At 48.9% G+C, this 19330-nt stretch overlaps 1 protein-coding gene across 1 annotated transcript in view; it reads left to right on the top strand.

The window, feature by feature from the left end:
- The first annotated feature begins 7136 nt into the window (after positions 1-7136).
- The window catches only part of KCNB1 (potassium voltage-gated channel subfamily B member 1), a 126912-nt gene continuing 114718 nt past the window's right edge, over positions 7137-19330 (top strand). Inside the window, exons 1-2 of the mRNA XM_075108709.1 lie at positions 7137-7529; positions 8529-9178. Coding sequence (XP_074964810.1) covers positions 8612-9178 — 567 coding nt within the window. The 5' untranslated portion in view covers positions 7137-7529; positions 8529-8611. The remainder of the gene's footprint in view (positions 7530-8528; positions 9179-19330) is intronic.

Here is a 19330-nt window from a genome sequence, read left to right on the forward strand (position 1 = left end):
TTGCATCCAGTTTGTTCTTTTTGGTGAGCTGGTGCTGGGTATTATTCCCCTGCAGAACTCACGCATACAGCAAGAAGGGCATGTTTAGAAGAGCCCATTAAAATTAATGGGGAGTAGTGCTGTCCTATGTGAAGAAGTTTAATCCGAGACAGCCTTCAACAATGGCTTATTGCAGCCTTCTACATCACCCACAAACACTTTGAACTAAAACAGGGAGGGAGAACAGAGAGTTAAGCTGCTTTAAAATGATCTTCATAATCCTGCAAATTAAAATGTATTTTGTTAAAGGTAAATTACAGATGCAAAATAACCCAAGAAAGGCTGGAACAGACCCTTCCTAGGGACAATTGATGCAATTCCTGCAACTGTGACTGGATGTCACTGAAATCAAAGGTCTCCCCTCTCCAAGGAGCCCCATTGGTGGCACAAGATGCCCAGCCTTCCCTGCAGGACCTGCCCCCAGAGGAGCTAGGCTCTCTTAGTACTAGAACTAACATTAAATAGTTGCTTGAAATTAGATTTGACCCCCCACATGTCACTTCACAGCCATTGGCATGAGGCTTCCTGACCCCAAAGCAGCTCCAGCTTTTACTGTTGTTGAACGGCACAAAGGAGGGGAGAAGGATGAACATGCTTACTCAAGGCCTAGGACAGCTGAGATCAGGGAATGGCCAAGGAGGGCTGGATTCATGCAAGTTTTTTCAAATCCTGCCTATTTTCTGCCAGGTTCTCATAAAAGATAAGCACAAAAACCTTAAGCTGTTGGGTACCACCATCAGCCTATTCTCACCGAGGTGTATGACTCTTGTAAAAGCTTCTGCCACTGATGGCAGGAGCATTGACAAACGCGCTCCGTTAGCTGCAATAACAGGGCAAAGCAAACAATCTTGGTAGGAGTCATTAACAGGTAGCTCCTAAGATTTAAAGTACGTTTAGCTGCTCATTCATCCCCCACCCTGTGCAGCATTTGACAGGTCACTTCTATCCTCCTCTGTCTCAATTTCCCTCAGTCTGAAAGGGGATACTATAGTACTTTCCTCCCATGAACCACCTGAAATTGCTCTCTGACTGCATGGTCCTTTTAGGATCCACATATGCAAAAGCAGAGAAATTCTTGCTCTCATTATCCCAAGAAAACTCACCACGCTTCAGGACATCCAAGCGAAGGCATTTTTCCAGCATTGGACCCCGAAGTAGATTTTATCTGTTGGCTGAGTTATGTGTTTGCTTTGCCTCTAAGGCTGAGTCCTCAGCCTGTGTTTGTTAAAGAGGAGCTGGGCAAGAGAAGCCAGGGATGGAAATCGGTGGCTGTTGGGGCAGGAGTGAATCCTAGCAGGAGCATGTTTCGGGTCACAGCTACCTGTTGCCACCTCCCCACACCAAGGAACCATGTCCCCAGGCTCAGGTAGAAGATTTTTAGGGAGGAGACCTAACTTTTATTCCTCTGCTGCGAGGGTGCTGTGAGCAGCCACATCCTGGGGTGCCCTTCAGAGCCACAGCTCCTCTGCATCATCACTTGTGTTTGCTTCAGCCATGCAGGGAAGATGCTGCCAGGGACTGGAACAGGGAGCTCTTTAGTAGACCCAGCTGCTAGCTATACTGCTGGAGTCTTGTTGCCGAAAGCCTTTCCTGAAGCTGTTGAGCCAGCATATTCTCTATTAGAAGGTGGACTCTTAGTTCCCCTGCTGCTCTTTCTCAGCACTCCTGCCCTCTGTAGCAGGCGAGGGCTCCCCACCACCTGTTGCAACATGCTTCCAGCAGGCTGGTTCTCCAAATGCTGATTAAAGCAGTCAGGCTTCCTCCAACCCAGGGACAGAAACAGGACCCATCGCCTCTGAATCAGAGAGGCTTGTTTGTAATGCGCAGTGCTGGTGGCACACATGGCCGGATCAACAGTATTTATCTAGTTCACATTTCACCCCTATTTATGTGTTCTCTTCAGAACTGGGACTTCATCTTGTCGGCAGCTGCCACATTGCATCTGCAGCCCCTCTCCCAGCTGTGTGAGAGGTTTCCCTGCAGGCAGCTCCTCCCATGGCTGGCAACCCTCTGGCAGCTGGGGGAGGCAGGCAGGTCATCCTGCCCATGAATTCCTGGGAATGATGCTGCATCCCTGCGTGGGACTGTGAGGTCCTGGGCCCTCGCTCTCCCAGAAGACTGCCTGGTTTGCCTGCAGCACGGGGCTGGCGTTCCGCAGACCCCAAAGGTTGTGAATGGCTGCAGGGCCATTTGCAGTCGACAGCAGCTGGGTGGGAAGTGGCCTGGATGGACAGGCACTCGGTCACCCCTGCGAGAGAGAGGTCACATCTCCATCTCTGCAAAGACTGGCTGACCCCTCTAGCTCTGCTGCCCTCCCTCCTGACTGATGGCAAGGTGACTAATGCTAGCCTCCAGCCCTTCAGGGGCTAATAAATTGCAGCTGCTGAATAACATAGCAAGTCCAACTGCTTTACAGAGCTCTGTGCTTAAAGCTAAATGTTAGATAACATGTTGTAGGCAGCTGTTTTTCCCTCAGTGCCAGCCCTGCCTGAACAGCACAAGCCATGAGGATAAAACATCCCCCTGTCCCCTCCATAGCGGGGTAGAGTCCCACTGCCACCAGCCCCTCCTGGGCAGCATGGGGACCCGGGACCCCGAGGATTTGGCCTATGGTATTGATAGGTAGGAGAAAATTAATTTCTTAGGTCATTTTGCAAATTCCCTAGCAGGTGGGTGACTGGGACATATTGGCCCATCGGGGGCTTTTTATGCCTCTACTAGCAGAAAAGTTCGTATTTTTCCTCCCTGAAGTAATTATATTTGGTCTCAAACCTGATGTTAACAAGACAGATGCAGCCAGGAGGCAATGCTTTCTATGCCCAACCTCCTTAGGGAATAGACTGATGCTTCCACAGCTTTCAGTGAGTCCCCAGACTCATCCTTACCAAGATGAGAGGAAAGGTGGGTCTGATGGGAAGAGGAGCTGTGGGGTGTGTGCTTGTGGTCACCGAGTGCGGAGAGGAGACTTAATAGATGCATGGGAGGAAATGCACGTCCTGGGAAGGGCAGAAAGCTGGAGCCAAGGGGGATGGCTCTGAATGCGCTTTGTGGCAACCTGAACCAGAAACTTCTCTGATAAGCAATTAGCACTGGTGTGTTTTCTGTCCTCTTCCCAAAAGCATCCAAGGCCGACTATGCACCAAGAGCCATTTGTAGACTGGTGTCAGGCAGTGGTGCTGCAGCTCTGGTCTGCTCCTCGTTGAGGTGGCAGGAGGGAGGGAAACCTGCCTGCAATGGGGGTGGGGGGACATGGTGACTTTGGGCACGCCTGGAACTTCAAAACGCATCTCAAAAGTTTAGGTAAGCTGAAAATATCAGTTCTTTACAGGGCAAGGTCCCTGTGTGGCTACTGTCCTCCCAAGCATGAGAGAGGACTGCCCTCACCTGTCTTTTCACTTCCATAGCTGAGACAGCCTTCAGAGACTTTGCCCTCTGCCAAGGGGCATTTGCTCTCTGGTCCCTGCTGAGACCCCTCTGCCCTCCCTCCATCTCCCACTGTTGCAGATGCCCAGTCCATCTGCTCAGCCCTCTCAGATCCTCTGGTGCTCTCTGAGGACCCAGCGAGCGTGGCAGAGGTCAGGCCCTGCTTTCTGGACCAATGAGCTATTGTGGACTTACGGAGATGTGTAAGCAGTTTGGGAAAGGCATTTTTTTTTACCATGGTTAGAAGAGGAGCTGAGCTGGTAGAAGCTGGTGAATGGTGGAGCCGGCTGGGGGTCAGGCCAGGGGCCAGGAACGCCGTGGCTACCAAGGCTTCCCCCTTGCATGCAGAGCCTGCCCTGCTGCCGCACCATACGGCAGCTGCAGCTGAACTCCCTGAAAGGGGCTTTCAGCAAGGGAGAACATGATGATGGAGCCCAGCTGCTGCTGACACTGCCACCCAGGCTCTGCCTGGGTTTTTTGAGGAGAGCCTTGCCTCTTTAAGGTTTATTTTCTGATTGTTTTTTGCTGTCTGCTACCAGTATTTTTCTCTGGTATTCCAGTATTTCCACGCTCCTGGGCTCTCAGTAGTACAAACCACTCTGTACTATGTATCTTCGTTCTTTTAAAGACTTGTTACAGACCTCTGCCAAGAAACCTGATAATTTTTTTCCCATTTAAGGGAAAGCATTTTGGACTATAAAAGAAAATCTCCATTGTACCTAAAGTGCTTCTAGGCTGGAAAGAAAATCCCTGGAAACTGAGGGAATCCTTAAAGGGACATAATAGGAGACACTCTGTAAGGGAGACAACTTATTGTGTATGACTCCTTCCTGCTCACAAGGACAAGTACAAACAAGGCCCTTGGGGTGCAAGAACAATACAGGTTATTGTTACATCTTATAGCTCATTTTAGAATATGAAACCCAGCATCCCCTCAGCATTAGGAACCAGCCAAAACCCGTGGGCCACCAAAGCCGCTGTGCCCATCTCTGCTGGAAACCCATTGTTCTACGTGCCATTGCTGTGATGGGCCGAGGGCTTGTTTACAGGCGAGGAGCCTTCCTTTTCTCACAGCCCTTTGTTTTTCTGTGGCCAGTAAAATGACACGAATCAGCCTCTCCTCTTGCTTGCAGGACGGACAGGAAGATGCCAGACTGTTGTATAGGCGTGGCTGTTTGTGAGGATGTGATACTTTTCCTTATGCAGCCAGAGGAATCGCTGCAGATTAACAGGGGGATATTTCTGCATTTGGGCTCAGCCTATTTCCCTGTCACATTGTAGCTCAGCAAACACTGTCTTACAGACCTTTTCTGTCTGGCAGGTGAAATCCAGATATGCATGTACCACTGACTGCAAGCCCAGGAGAACATATATTTGCTGTACTGTTCACATTTCCTCTAAAGTACTTGAGGTTTAAGGTGCTTCCTTGTCAATAACTGCTGTAATACCTGGAGAGGAGCAGGGTTTGCCACGGACTGCATTGAAGCATTTGGCTGGCTCCATAGGCTGTGGAAACAACGAACCATAAATTAAGTTTGCAGAAGCTCAGGGTACAAAAATATCAATTGAAAGGTATATCCAAACCAAGAATGGGTTAGATAACCTTGGAGAAGAACAAGCAGGCTGCACATTTCTGCATCCTCAGGCCTGCAGTGCCCCTTGCTGACAAACTGTCCATCGTGGGACAAAAAATGCTGCAGGGAACAGATGTCCTGGGGTGGAAACATCCTCTTCTCTCCCCAGACTCCTGGATCACCCCAGGCACAGCCAGCTGCAGGGTTGCCCTCAGCAGATCTCCCTCTCACAGCTTCTACATGGGAGTCAAGTATGATTCTTCAGGGCTGTCAGGGTGGTGTGGGCAGAAGGGTGAGCACGCAGCAGTGGGGGAGCCTGTGCTTCCATGCTGCCCCTTCACGTGCCCCCTCCACGGCTGGTTCTCCAGCCGCTTGGCAGAACACGTGAACGACATTGGCAGGGTAACAAGTGGGATGCAGGAAGCTACAAACACCCTGCTAATAAACCCGAGTTGCCTCTCTCCCAGTGGTTTAACTGCATTGAATCTGATGCATCTCCCTGCATTAGGCTACTTGTCATTTTCCCTCCCACCATCCTCTTCCCGCAGATGAGCCGCCCGCATTTGTCACAAGGGGCGATAATGTGCCCTGGGTGCCAGCGCTAACAAACAAAGAACTTGCTCTCCTACAGCACCTGCCAGGTGGACGTTTCAAAGTGCTTTGTAATCATTAACAGGTTTAGTTTCCCAGCCCTGATCAGGGGTTGTCATGTCTGTTGTGAGAGGAGTAAAGCAGGGTCTGGTGGTGAAAGGAGAAAGTAGAACTGAAGTGCTCTGAATGCCGCTTGTAGGTTTTCATGGGGTAGGGGGAGCTGCTGCAGTGGAGGGGCACTGGGCTGAGATTAAGCTGGTCGACAGGTTTTATTCTCAATTCTTCCTTCCGCATCCCCCCTGGATTATCTTGCTTTTCTATATCTTAATTTCCCCATCTGCAAAAGGAAGGTAGTGACCCACTTCTCCTTGTAAGAAATTCTGAATACAGATGATATACAGTTGTGGGAGGTATTGGAGGAAACGGCCTGGTCACACGAACACTTTTTGGCATTTCAGAAAATCACTTCCAAGGAAGATGTGGACGTTCAAGCACCAAATATTAGCAGCATAACACTGACATTTTGTATACTGGGCAATGGGAGCCAGGTGGGAAAGAAGCACAGAAAACAGGGAAAAGCAGCACTGAGAGTATTTAACCTAGTTAATCACACAAAATCAGACACAAGGCTCCTATTTCAGAAACCTTGTAGAAGGAATTGTCACTGGAGTCCAAGAGCCCTGGTCAATCAATGCAAGAGGAGAAAAGGCTAATGAGCATGGCTGTATACCTCTGGTGCACCAGTCTAAGCAGGTGACCTGCATTAAGTGGTGCTAATGTACCCATTAAATAGTGCTAATGGAGCTCCAGGCTCCGGGTGAGTTGGTTTCACCTGTTTGGAGTGAAGGAGGAAGGGAAGGAGGACAGTGTGGCAGAGGGATACTTTGAATGCTGTGCTAATGCCTGGAAAGTTACAGGTTTTTGCATTTCTGCTGTGCTTTCAGGTTAGTAAATGCTCTCTTTTACTGCATTTATAGCCCTAATCATCTGCAGAGATACACTGTTATTACTCCCATTAGTACCTGCAAATGTATGCAACCATCCTGAGAACAAGCTTCTTTCCTTTGAGGAGGGGCCGCGGGCGAAGGCGAGGGCCCAGTTTGTTCCTCGCACTGGGATGCTCGGCCTCGCCGAGCTCAGCTGCTCCTGGCTCAGCAAGCAGGGCCTGGGAAGCAGTAGGGGCCCTGTTGGGCTAATCAGGGCTCTCTGCTCATCATTTTTTCTCCTGGCACCAATCCTTGCTTCTATTTTCACGGGTGATACCACCGGGAGCTGGGGGATGCTGGGATTAGCCCCATCCTCCGAAGGAAGGATGCTGTGGCTCTCCCCCCGGTGCTAGGTCTGTTCAAGGCGCCTCCCCCGCTGTGAATCAGCCCCGGGGCGGCGGGGCCCGGCCAGGAAAGCGTTAACCTTCCCTGCAATGCTGCATCCCAGCTCACGGTGGAGCTGCCTTCCTCTCTTCCACCCCCAACTTCCAATTCACTCCAAACAACTCCGGGACAGAATTACAGGGAAAAGCTGGAGGCTCGGGCTAGACTTGTTGATCTCCGTTCCCAGGCAGCAGAAGGAAGTACCGGAGCTTTCCTTCGTGTCGGCACGGAGAGAGGCTGGGGGGGCGGGGGCAGATGCGGCTTCGGCGTTGGTTGTAGGCAGGAGTGAGGAGCCGCAGCCGAGGGAAGGCCTTGGAAAGCTTCCTGCCAAGGGATCCGATTTACCTCGTTTCCCTTCCCCTCCCCCCGGGCTCCGCGGACAGTCGGGAGCGCGGCCGCCATCCCTCCGCCTTGAGGCTGCCCGCGGGGGGATGCGAGCGGGGCCGCCCCTGCTGCCCGCCCCGCTGCAGGATGTAGCTGCCCTCGGCCCCGCAGAGCCCCGCACCGCCTCGCCGGGAGCGCGCAGGAGGAGGTAGGTGCGGGCCGAGGGAGGGGAGCCTTCCCCCGTGTGCGGCTGCGGCTGTGGAGCAGCCCCGGAGGCGGCCTGGAGGCAGCGGTGGTATTTCGCTTTTGGGGCTGGGGGGACCTGGATCGGCGGGGAGAGGGGCCGAGCCCCCGGAGCTGTGCCGGCTTAGCATGGGGAAGCCGTTCTTTTCCGCGCCGGGGTTTTTCTTCGTGCCATCTTGTCTAAGCAACAGTGCTCAGGGCTGTCACAAGCCACCCGGCTTTGCAAGGAAGGCTCGGGGTTGTTTTGTTTTCCTTATTCCGATTTTCGTTGATTTCCCTATTATGCAGAGGTCGGGGTGGGGTAGGGGGGCGTCCCTGGGCAGCCCGAGAGGTAGAGTGCGTCGTTAGAGTGGCTGGAAATACCCCCTTTTCTCTTCCCTAGCTTTTTCCTCAGGGAAATTTGCAAGGCTGGAGTTATTAAAAGCCTCCGCGTCTCTCTGCAGCCTACGCGGCCGGGCAGGGCGGGCGGCACCGCCGGCGCCGAGGAGGGGGCTTGCCCTGGCCGGGTCACAGGGGCGCCGAGGTCCGGGTCCGCAGTCCGGCAGGGCCCCTCCGCGGGGGTGGGGGCGGCGGCGGGTCCGGGCCCTCGCGGAGGGGCGGCGGCGGGTCCGCTGCGCTCCCGGCCGCTTCGGGAGGGGGACAATGTGCCAGCGCACCCCTGCCTAGCGGCCCGGCGCCTGCTGGGGCGCGATGCCGAGGGGTGCTCGGGGCAACTCGGTGCCCTCCCCGGTCAGACGCCCGTTCCCAGCCGTGTGCTGGCAGAGGGGGCCGGGGCCGAGGCGCCGCGGCTTTCCCGGACGGGGTGTGCGGGGGGCGCCCCGGGCGGCACGTGGGCGCGGGCGGCTCTTCAGCACCGCGGGCGCGGACAGCGCCGGGCGCGGAGGGCGGTTCAGCACCGCGGGCGCGGACAGCGCCGCCGCCCCGGCAGGCCGGCGCGGGGACCCACGGTTGGCCTCTCTTGCAGCTCCGGGGCATGGAGGGGAAGGAGAGGTGAGGAGAGCTGCCCCACGCCGCACCTTGGAGCCACCAGCCTGAGGGGGACCAGCGATGCCTCTGGGGATGAATAAGCATGGATCTCGCTCTACTACCTCTTTGCCTCCAGACCCCACGGAGATCGTCAGGAGCAAGGCCTGCTCCCGAAGGGTCAAGCTCAATGTGGGGGGGCTGGCCCATGAAGTTCTCTGGCGGACCTTGGACAGGTTGCCGCGGACCAGGCTGGGTAAGCTCAGAGACTGCAACACGCACGACTCCCTCATGGAGATCTGTGATGACTACAACCTGGAGGAGAACGAGTACTTCTTTGACAGGCATCCCGGGGCATTCACTTCAATCTTGAACTTCTACCGTACTGGCAAGCTGCACATGATGGAGGAGATGTGCGCCTTGTCCTTCAGCCAGGAGCTGGACTACTGGGGGGTGGATGAGATCTACCTGGAGTCCTGCTGCCAGGCCCGCTACCACCAGAAGAAGGAGCAGATGAACGAGGAGCTGAAGAGAGAAGCTGAGACACTGAGGGAAAGGGAAGGGGAGGAATTTGATAACACTTGCTGTGCTGACAAAAGGAAAAAGCTCTGGGACCTCCTGGAGAAGCCGAACTCCTCCGTAGCGGCCAAGGTAAGATCTCCACATTTCTTCTCAAGTCTTGACTGTATTGGCTCATGACTGTGGTGATGCTTTCATGAGGTATTGCCCTGCCAGCCTTGCTTTAGCATCTGGACACTTGTGGCTGGATGGACGCTGTGGGTGAAGGGGAGAAAAACCTCCCAGATACAAACAAGGTTTAATGTGTCTTTCTTTGGGGTAGCTTGGAAGGGATCTGGTCTGAGCTTCCCTGGGGCAGTCTAGGCTGCTCAGTGTGGGAGCAGCACAGACCCCTGAGTCAGCATATGTTGACTGCTGTGGCTGAAGGTTCATAGACTTGTTATTGAGTGGCCTGCCTTGGTGCATTTTGTAATAGAGATTTCTTTGGGCCTAAAACACTGCGTGTCTCCTACTGTTTAGCCAGACTGGCTTTTAAGAGGAAATCTGCTTGAAGTCTTAAACCCAGGTCCAGTCAGAAAATAATGCTGTTCCCTTCTAGGGCTTAATTTAAAATTCTGTGGTGAAACACACCTAGTTATTTGTACTGTGCGCTCCTAGGCTGTAGGTCTGCTAAAGCTAATGTTTGTATTTCATCCTTCACCTGATTCTAGCCTATTTTAAGACTCCCTGTGCAATATTGCTGCAGCTCTGCCACTGTCAATAGTTGAAGTGCTGCTTACTCTGAAGTTGGTGCCAGTGCAACAGATCTATTTGAAGGTATTTGGAAGATAAGATCCATGTTGGGAGAAACCAATGTCAGAGTTGGCTCTGATAATTTAGCTGTCTCATGTTAGTCACATATTCTTCAGTGAGGAAAATCTCTGCAAACATGATGATTCAGTAACCATGGGGACAAAAGTGAAGGGGAATAGGTTGAAAACTGAGATGAATAACTGAAAAACATGAGAGACTGAGCAGTAAGGACCAAAACTTGAATTTTCTGTGTACCGATGTCCTCACAGCATGGCAAAGAAGTAGAAAGAGGCCCCAGCTACCTCTTTAATGTCACCTCCCTGTTGTATGACATTTGCAAATGCAAACCTTAACTCCATCCCATAGGAAGGCTGGCTTTGGTGGGCTACTTACGAAAATGGACTGCTACTTTCTCTCTCTTTTATTGAAGTGTTGCACATCATGGACCAAGAGCATGAACAAAAGTTTGGGGAAGAGATTTTATGAAGCGTGGAGCTAAATGGCTCATTCTGGCAGGGGAAGGGAGAGGCATGGTTGGCTGCTGAACCGATTATCACTTTTTTTAATGACAAACGGAGCCCCAGACTGTCTCTTTCTCGCCAATGGCACAGATGACACTGTGCTGAATGCATTAATAATTTATAAGGCTCCTTTGGCACAGTCCTGGAATCCTGAAACACAGGCCCCGGGCTTTGCTGTCTGTGACTCTGACTCAAAATCCATTAGAGACTGTTGATGCTCATGATTTATTGTATATGAGCAGGGGTCATTCTTGCCAAATAAGTGTCTTTTGTGATTTATAAAAGAAATATACTCTAGCTGCATTTTCTGAGAAAATTCTCAGAGTAAGTGCATTTGGCATTGTGGGCTCTGGATTAATTGAGAGTGGATGGTAATGCATTATTACCCTTCCCATTTAAAGCTACCATTCTGTGACTTCATTAATGTAATGAAAATGGTGGTGTATGTTCTCAGACCTCAACTATTCCAGCAGTTCCCAAGCACAGATTTCTACTCATTTCAAGTGTAGTAAGGAAAAACGGGCATGATGAACAATTAGCTTACTGGGCAAGGACAGAAATGCTGTTAAGCCTACTCTTTATCCGATTTTCTCCCTGCTGGTGGATAGCTTTTCTCTCATGCCAGAGTATGCCCTTTGCTTTGATCACCTTCATGAAGACTGGGTCCAGCCTATTCAATATGTGGTATGAGTTCTCAACTCCTGATGGAAGGATGTGGGGAGAGAGTTGGCAGCCTGACCTGTTATCTGACCTAAGCAGCTGTGCCCAGGCTCTGTTTCAGGCTGCGTTTTCTATATCTGAGCCTCTGCCTGATAGCTTTTGGCCAGCTTTCCTCAGCTGTCTGCTTAGTGGAGCACTTTCGCTGAGGCCATGGACCTCCGGGAACTTCTGTCACCTTTCCTAAAGCCAGACTCCATCTGCTTTGCCAGGTCTGGGGGCTCAAACTGTTTCTGTAGAAAGGGAACAAAGTAAACTATTCTGAGGTTTAATGACTGTCACCGAAGGACATAAAATAATTGGGAAAATGTGTACTACTCTCACTTATTCTTTTCCTTCAGACTTGTGCCACTCAGTGCAAAGGTTTTTCCATTTAAATGTAAGAAATACAGGCTCCTTTCATGTTCTCTTTAAGAAGTCTAGAAAATGGCTACAAATGCAGGTTGTTACCCAAGCCCAACACAATCCCCCTGTAAGCCATGCCCTGTTGTCTAACTCCCGCTCCAGCAAGGTGGGCTTTCTTGCTGGCTGTCAGTATTGTCTGTATTTTAACATTTTTATGCCCGACACCTAACCTGACTCCTCTGTAACAGTTTACTGCAGAACTTCTTATGGTTATACTGGGACAGGTTAAATACTGAGAGTGCGAGGTGTTGATTTTGGGGGGTGGTGTTTGCATTTTGGGTTTTGTCTGGTAGGTTTTTTTTATTTTAAAGGAATTACATGTGGTGTACCTCAGGGTGGAAAACAGCCTTCAAATAAGAGAAGACGAATCCCCGAGTCCTTAATTTTTGTTGCTCTCTTATCTGCTGGGATTTATCCATATCTTTTGACTAATCTGTCTGGCTTTTAAACTAACCGTCCCATGGCAAGCAGTATCTTATTTATGTGCGATGCTTCACCCTGTATGTGACGGGAAAGAACACTCCGTTAGACTTCATAATGCCCACTCTTTGAGAGCCTCCAGATTTCTACAGTGAGGCATCAGACCACTAGCAGAGGAGTGTTTGCTCCTTTCCTCTAACGTTGCTGTCCCTCGCAGCTGTAACTGAAGCCGCACCATCCCTGTGTGAGGTGCCATAGACCTGTGGTACAGTTCTCCAGCCCTTCCCCAGGGTTAGACACTGCAACAGGCACCCAAGCTATTTCACCCACATTTAACTTGGAGGCACTTGCTGTGCTGCCCTGCCTGGTGGGCACAGCCTATGCGCAAAAGTGAGCACTGAGGGATCCTCCCTCAACCAAATGAAAAAAATGTCACAGGCAGTTATTCAAGAAAACTCTTCATTTCTCTCTCCCTAGCCTTACAAGCTATTTTAAAGGATCATTTTCTTGTGCTTCCTGTGGCTTTATTTGCCTGTATATCCCTGAAAAAATACTCACTGCAGTCTTTGGATGCTTCCTCCTCTTCCTGCAATCACTGTTTTTGCATGTCCCTATTTATTTTTATCATTCTCCCAGTCCCCCTTAATAGTTTGGTTGATTTTTTCTTTTTTTTTTTCTTTTTTTTAATAGTATTCTTCCTGTACTTTGTACTCACAAGATCCATTTTTAACGATAGAGGACACTGGTGCTTGCTTCTGTCTGGATTTACCCCAGATAAAGATGAGGTGCAGATATTTGCTGGAACAGCTATTACATTTTGTTGTATGGCAGTTTGCCTTTCCTTGGGAAAGAAAAGCAGGTCTACAGGAGCCAAGCAGAACGGCTGCTTTTCTTTGGGACTTAGTGTCAGGACAGTAGTGGCCAGGAGTTCTCCAGCACTCTGGTTTGGGCTTTTAATCTTAATTACTCTTTCCCTCACCAAGGCCAAGCTTGGTTTCTGTCACCCACAATCCATCTAGCAGCCCTGGGTTTCCAAAGCAGAAGTCCCTCCTGTAGCTGTTCTCTACTAACCAAGCTAGTTAGGATCTGTGGGGGTCTCACCTGCCTGGTGAGGCTGTTGTGCCCCCTGGGTAATTCCAACTAGACTTTATGGCATCCTGAAAAATCAGACTGCTTTCCAGTATAAACAAATAACAAATCAGACCAGCTCAAGTTCTTGATTTCCGAGGCCATGTAAGTTAATTTTCTGATCAACTGGACCTTTCCAGCAGCTCTGCAAGGATGTTGCCCTTTTTGCGTCTTAGGAGGAAAAGAAATCCTTCCTTTAGTTCCTACAAGTTATTTATCTGATCAATATTTGAGCAATTAATGTTGCATGGGGAGGTGGGGGGAAAGTCTGCTCGTCTTACAGACTCCTCTGCATGTGCTGGTTTTATCTTTTTTTTTTTTTCCTCTTGCTCTCCTGAAGGCTGAGAAAAACAGGATGACATCACCCACTTTGCAAAAATCTCTCTGCATATCTGCATGTCAAGTAGGATGTGCACTTCCACTCCTCCTCGCTGCCTCCACTTCCCACTTGTCCCTGTCCTGTTGGGAGCTCAGCTGCAGCAGTCCTGCTGTTCCGGCTATTTCTTCATTTCCCCTATTCCTACTATGACTTTGCCAGTGCAATAATATCATGTTTATCCTTGAAAACATGCAACTCCCATGCAGTAATCTTATTATGCATGCCTCTACATTTGTTGAACAGCTTTTCTCCAGCTGCCCACTGCTCTCTGCTACTAATCTCTGGATGCATTGCTTAAGGACCGGGGAGGTTGCTCTGTAAGCTCTTTTCTTATTGTTGTTGATAGTAGTGACAAAATGAGAATGATAAAGCCTCTTGGAGATGCTACATCTAGAGTGTTCTTCCCCCACATGGGCTTTCTATTCCTGGCCCTCCCTTATGGCATGCAGTTTTCATTCATCTCTAAACCTGCCTGAATTCAGCATTCAGCAGAGGAAATCCCCCTCCCTAATTGCAGGGGTCACATCTTAGCCATGTCTTGTCTCCCTCTGAGGCACCCATCGCAGGGCAGACTGCCCATATTTTGCCTGCATCTGTGACTTTCATTTTTTTCTGATGCAGCTACTGTCTTGGCTTTTCTGCTATATATAGGCGACTTTCCCTTCATCCCAAGTAAACTCCTGCCTCTGGAGATCCTCAAAAGCAAAGCCTCATTCCACAGCCTTTCCCCTGGGTTCAGGATTTTGCTACTTTGGTCTGTAGCTTATTGCTGGGTTTCCAGCACAACTCTGTCCTGTGGACACACAAATAATTGCTGTTCTGTGTCAATCTCTTCCTTCATCCTGCGGCTCCTTTCTGGGTGCTTGTCCTTCCAGTGAACTTGTTAAATCTTTTGTCTGGAGAGCCCTAATTCCTACGTTCAGCTCCCTGCAATGTCTCCTCTGCTTCTGTCTCACTGATGACCTTCCCACAATGTATTGCTGTGCTGCCAGTTCCCAGAACTACTCTGCATTACAGCTTCCCTAAACGCGCAGTTTGGAGGTGGGGGGAACCACAACAGTAATATTGCCAACCTGGTAATAATGTCCTGTGATTCTTTCCTGGCTCTAAAGAATCTTGCTGGGAGTCCTTGTGATATAGGAGGCACCCTGGCCATGACATCGGCTTGTTAGGTCTCCTGTATCCCTAGTGCAACATCCCATGCTAATTTCTGCATGGTATGCATCTGCCAACAACAAGCTTATTTTAAGCTCTCCAGGTGCAATCCTCGCCATTCAAAGGCGATCCTTTCTCCAGACCTATTACTGCAGCCCTGAGCACCCATGGATCCAGGCAGGCAGCTGGACCAGGCATTTCCTGCCTGAAAATGGTTTGGGTTCAGCAGTTTACAATCCAAGCCTGCAGGTTTGCTGTCTCTGAAGAATTTTATAGAAGGAAAATTAAAATTATTACACCTAGTAGTTTTCTGATGTACTTGCCATACAGTCCATGAAGTATCATGTGCACACATAATATATATGTAGGCATAACATTGGATTTTTAACTTATCTAACTTCCTGCTAGGAAAGCCTGGAGCAAGGTTGTGGTCCTCCCTGAGCCTAAGCATCTGCATCTGTGTGAGATTGCCTGTCTGCCTCAGGAGGGAAGCGACAAACTTAGGTGCCTGGGCTGAATTCCTTAGAGGATGTGTGCTGTAGAAGTAGAGTCAATGCTATTTTTAAAGCACTAGCTCTCATTTGTACCTTTGAAAAATCTCTCTGAGAAATTATTTTCCCCACTGCTCGGCGTTCTCCCATCCTGCTTAGCCTGCAACTAGACATGGTTTAAGGTGTCAACATCACCCGTCACAAATGTAGGAAATATTGCAAGAATGGAAAATCCCTGTTTTGCTCAGCTGTAACTACAGAGGCTTGGCAATAATGGGATTCAGAAGAGTGCTGGGCCTGATCCACCCAGGAAATGCCAGTGTGGTGTGTACTCGCAAAGTGTGGGCACGGCTTCAGCTGCTACCTGTGCTGCAGTGGTGTTCAGAGCTGGCTACACAGAGGCACTCCAGAGCTGTGTAGGAAAATCAATTCTTTCTATCTTCTTAAAAACACTTTCTTCGTTTAACTCCTTTTACACAGCAGGATAAATATCCTTGCCGCCATGTTCCTACTCTTGCCTGTTCCTCTTGATGCTGAAGATCACAATTTCCTTCTGATTTCTCACGACATAAATGCCTCCACGGAGAGAAATAATCCAATGTTACTTTTACAACATGAGCATTGCTATCTGTCATTGCTAATGGCAAAATATTTATGTCAAAGAAAGTTCACAGCTGATCACTTAGTTCTTGTAATAAACACAGTCAATATGATTTACTCCATGGAGATATCTGGCAGCAACAGAAGAGGCACAATGTGGCCAGTAAATGTGAGCAAGACATTAATATTAGCCTTCTCTGAGGAAGATATTCATGGAAGCTATACATTGTCACTGCTTCTACTGCATTAAGACAGGCAAGGATCAGACCATCACCGCTATGAGAGTTGCCCAGTTTGTTTCCTAGATCTAGAGGCTCGGCTCATTGCAGGCTGGGTTGGCTTTCCATGAGTTGTACTGGGACTGGGAGTACCGGCACCGTGGTACGGTGATAGCCGAGCTCAGGTTTGGAGGTCACCATCCTTATGGGGCAAAATCACTTTGAGGGCTGAGTGGGTAAATCAGCTCTGTGTTGCTCTGTGCCATGGGCCTGGGAGATGGCAACAGCTCGGGGATCCCTGCCCCGCACCCCGTCTCTCAACTGTTGTACTTGAACTTCTTTGGCACATCTTATCCTCAGGACGACCTTGCCCTAACTCTAGTCCCTGGGGCAATAGGCACACGTTCACCTCCTGGCTTTCTCGGTTACCCAGTACAGCAAAAGTAGACCTTGCAGTAAAGCTTGCCCGCTGAGTTTGGCTGATCTCTAGTTTTTCTCCACTGTCCTAGCTCTTCTTGGCCTCCCCTGCTACCTTTACAAGCTGGCACTAGCTGAACATGTTTATCAGCAGGAATTGGTGAGGTCTTTCTGATTTTTATTTTTTTTTTTAAAGGAAAAATTCTACTTTTTTTTTTTTTCTTTCTAAGGCAGTCTGGAAGAGTGCTGAGCACCCCTATGCAAGCAGCATGCTTCTCTACCTGCTGTAGCCCCTCCCAGATTGCTAGCATTTAAATATCTCAAGCACATTTATTTTCTAGGTCCCCCAGTAACACCAGCAGCCCCAGCCCTGCTCATGTGGATGGTAAAACTCCTATTGAATGTAATGGGAACAGATGAGTATTATAATGTCTGTACTCATCAAGCAAAGCTCTCAAAGTGCTTTGAAAAGATGGATTACTTAAGGCCGGGACAAACCTGTGATATATGTATTATCCCCATCTTAAAGTGAAGAGGTGGTCATTGCCCAAGGTCAGGGAGGAAGGCCAGGTCAGAGCTGGGCAGGGGGACCCTGTCCCATGTCACCAGTACGTTTTCATGGTCCAGGTGAGCTTCCAGCAGCCCTTGCTCGCTGCCTGCTATGCGATACTAGAGAGGGAAAGGTGCTGGCAGCCCTCTGACAGTTTATCCAAGGGGGTGGAGCAGGAAATCAAACCTCTTTCTGTTTCAGCACAGGTATTCCTATTTATATGAGCCAGTCTGAAATATTTTTTCCTTTTTGAGGAGCGAGTGATTACAGATAAATGGAAAGGTTTTCTCTGGTAGACCTAAAAGTACAAGGTCTGTACTGGGGCATCTTCAGCACTCTGGTGCAATTCTGACTGACGGGAGGGGATGCAGTTAAATAGTATTGAATAGCAAGAGAATGAGTATGTTAGGCTATATAGATATATAATTGTGTTATGGAAATGATATAAACCATAATACATAGCCAATACAGTATATGCTGATACGTGTGCACACATACTAAATTAAAATTGCCCTCCCACGTGGGGATTCTTTGTACCAAAATTAACCTGTATATGGAAGGTATTTATTTTCAATTAAGAACTAATCCTAGCAACCACCTCTTTGAGCACAGTGAATGCGGTGGACAACTCGAACGTTACTCAACAGGATTAGTATGTCCTGAGAAAAAACTGCCACCTTTGATAGTAACAGTATGTGTGAATGTAAGGGTCAGAGCGTGGGCTTTTTGGTAGTTTGGGAGCTCCCTTCAGCCTGGTCTTGAAGACGTACTGACACTTTTGGGACTGTTTCCCCTTTCGCCGTTCGCAAATCTCTTCCTGGCGCGATTCCTGTGAGCGTGTTTGAGGTCTGCAGCTATTCTGGTCCAACGATGTGGACTGTTGGCCCAACAGCTGTGGGTGTTCTGCGACCCTTCTCCTGAGGTGCTGCCAGCGCAGTGTGGGGAAAGTGGCTGTAACCCCCTGCTCTGCTGCTTGGTCGCGTGTCTGAAACCTGGGCTGGGACGAGAGCAATCAATAGCAAACAGAAACCGAAGCACTTGCTGGTATCTGAATCTCATATTGACAAATGTCATGTGAAGAACAACATCCACCAGGTATCCATCTAATATGATAAAAAAAACCTAGTGTCACTAACAAAAGCTGGGTGAACAGTCAAAACAAACGGAAGGAATAATTTATTTTAAGGTTCATTTTTCCTGCGGTACATAATCAGTTCCAGTTATTGTGAGTTCAACTTATTCAATGCTGTTTGGAGTAGGATTCCTGCAGTCGCTCTAGCCAAAAGCACAGATTAGTTTTGTTTTATTTTATATAAGTCCATTTGCTCTTACTCATTTTTGAATGAAATGGAGCTGTAAATCTCATTTGCAGTACACAAACAGCATAAACACCAGAAATGCTCTCTGATTAGTACTGGTGGACAAAATGTTTCTAAAACATTATTATACTTATCAGATTTTATTTTAGACTTAATATTTCTCCTTGGGTATTTCTTAAAATACTTATTTTGCTAAAAGAACAAAGATGTGAGCAAAGAGGTCTGTCTCAGTCTCGCAACTTAAGACCTTTTCTGGGGGCAGGACTTCTGGTAAGCACACTTTCCATGACAAAGATCTCTTCCATGTGCTGGGAATGCTTTGCTTGGCTGGTTTCAATGGTATCTGGTGGTAGCTTAAACTGGAAATGGAAACATGTTGCGGCACAAAGCACCAGGAGCAACTCCTTTGTTCCCTGAGGACCCTTTTATATGACTAAATCCAGTCTTTTCTTATCCCTTCCAGCAGCGATTTGGCCTCTGGCAGTCCCTAGCTTTCTCTACCCTGGCATCTGAGCGCATTGTAACATGTTTGTCCTCCCAGCTGTCTTGTGAAGGAGAGCAGCGCAATTATCCTGGTTTGCTTGGAGAGGGGGTGCTGAGGGACTAACTGGCTTCTCAGGGTCTGTGACAGAGCAAGGAACGGAGTTGTAATCCCTGCCTAGTCCCTGGACCATTTTTTTTTTTCCTCTGGTGCAGCTGGTTTCCAGCTGTAAGCATTCAAGAGGCAGCTGTAGTACATAAGAGTTTAATGCTTCGATGAAACTGCCTAGGAATCCATCTCAGATGGGTTTCTTCATATTTCTGGGTATCTTGTTTGTATCTGGCACATTTTCAGCTCCGAAAAGCTTCATTCACCCAGTTGTATTTTTTTTGTTTGTTTCAAAATGCCCATTTATTGCTCTGCACACTTAATCTCTTTTGCATCACATGCTTTTATTAACCACAGTGATCACACATTAAACTCTTCTTACTTCTCTCAATTGGTGCATTTGACCACTTCCACTATTAGTAATTACTGTAGAATCCTTGTATGTCTCCATATCTGGCCATTCTCAAAAACTATGGGTTCATCAAGGGTCTGGAGAGAAATGGAGTGTAACTCACTTTCTGAGGCAATGTTTGCTGTCAGCTATCAGAAGAACCCAGCCTCTGTGCTGGAATAGGATGGTTTC

Source organism: Phalacrocorax aristotelis, chromosome 13 (assembly GCF_949628215.1).
Source record: "Phalacrocorax aristotelis chromosome 13, bGulAri2.1, whole genome shotgun sequence".
NCBI lineage: Eukaryota > Metazoa > Chordata > Aves > Suliformes > Phalacrocoracidae > Phalacrocorax > Phalacrocorax aristotelis.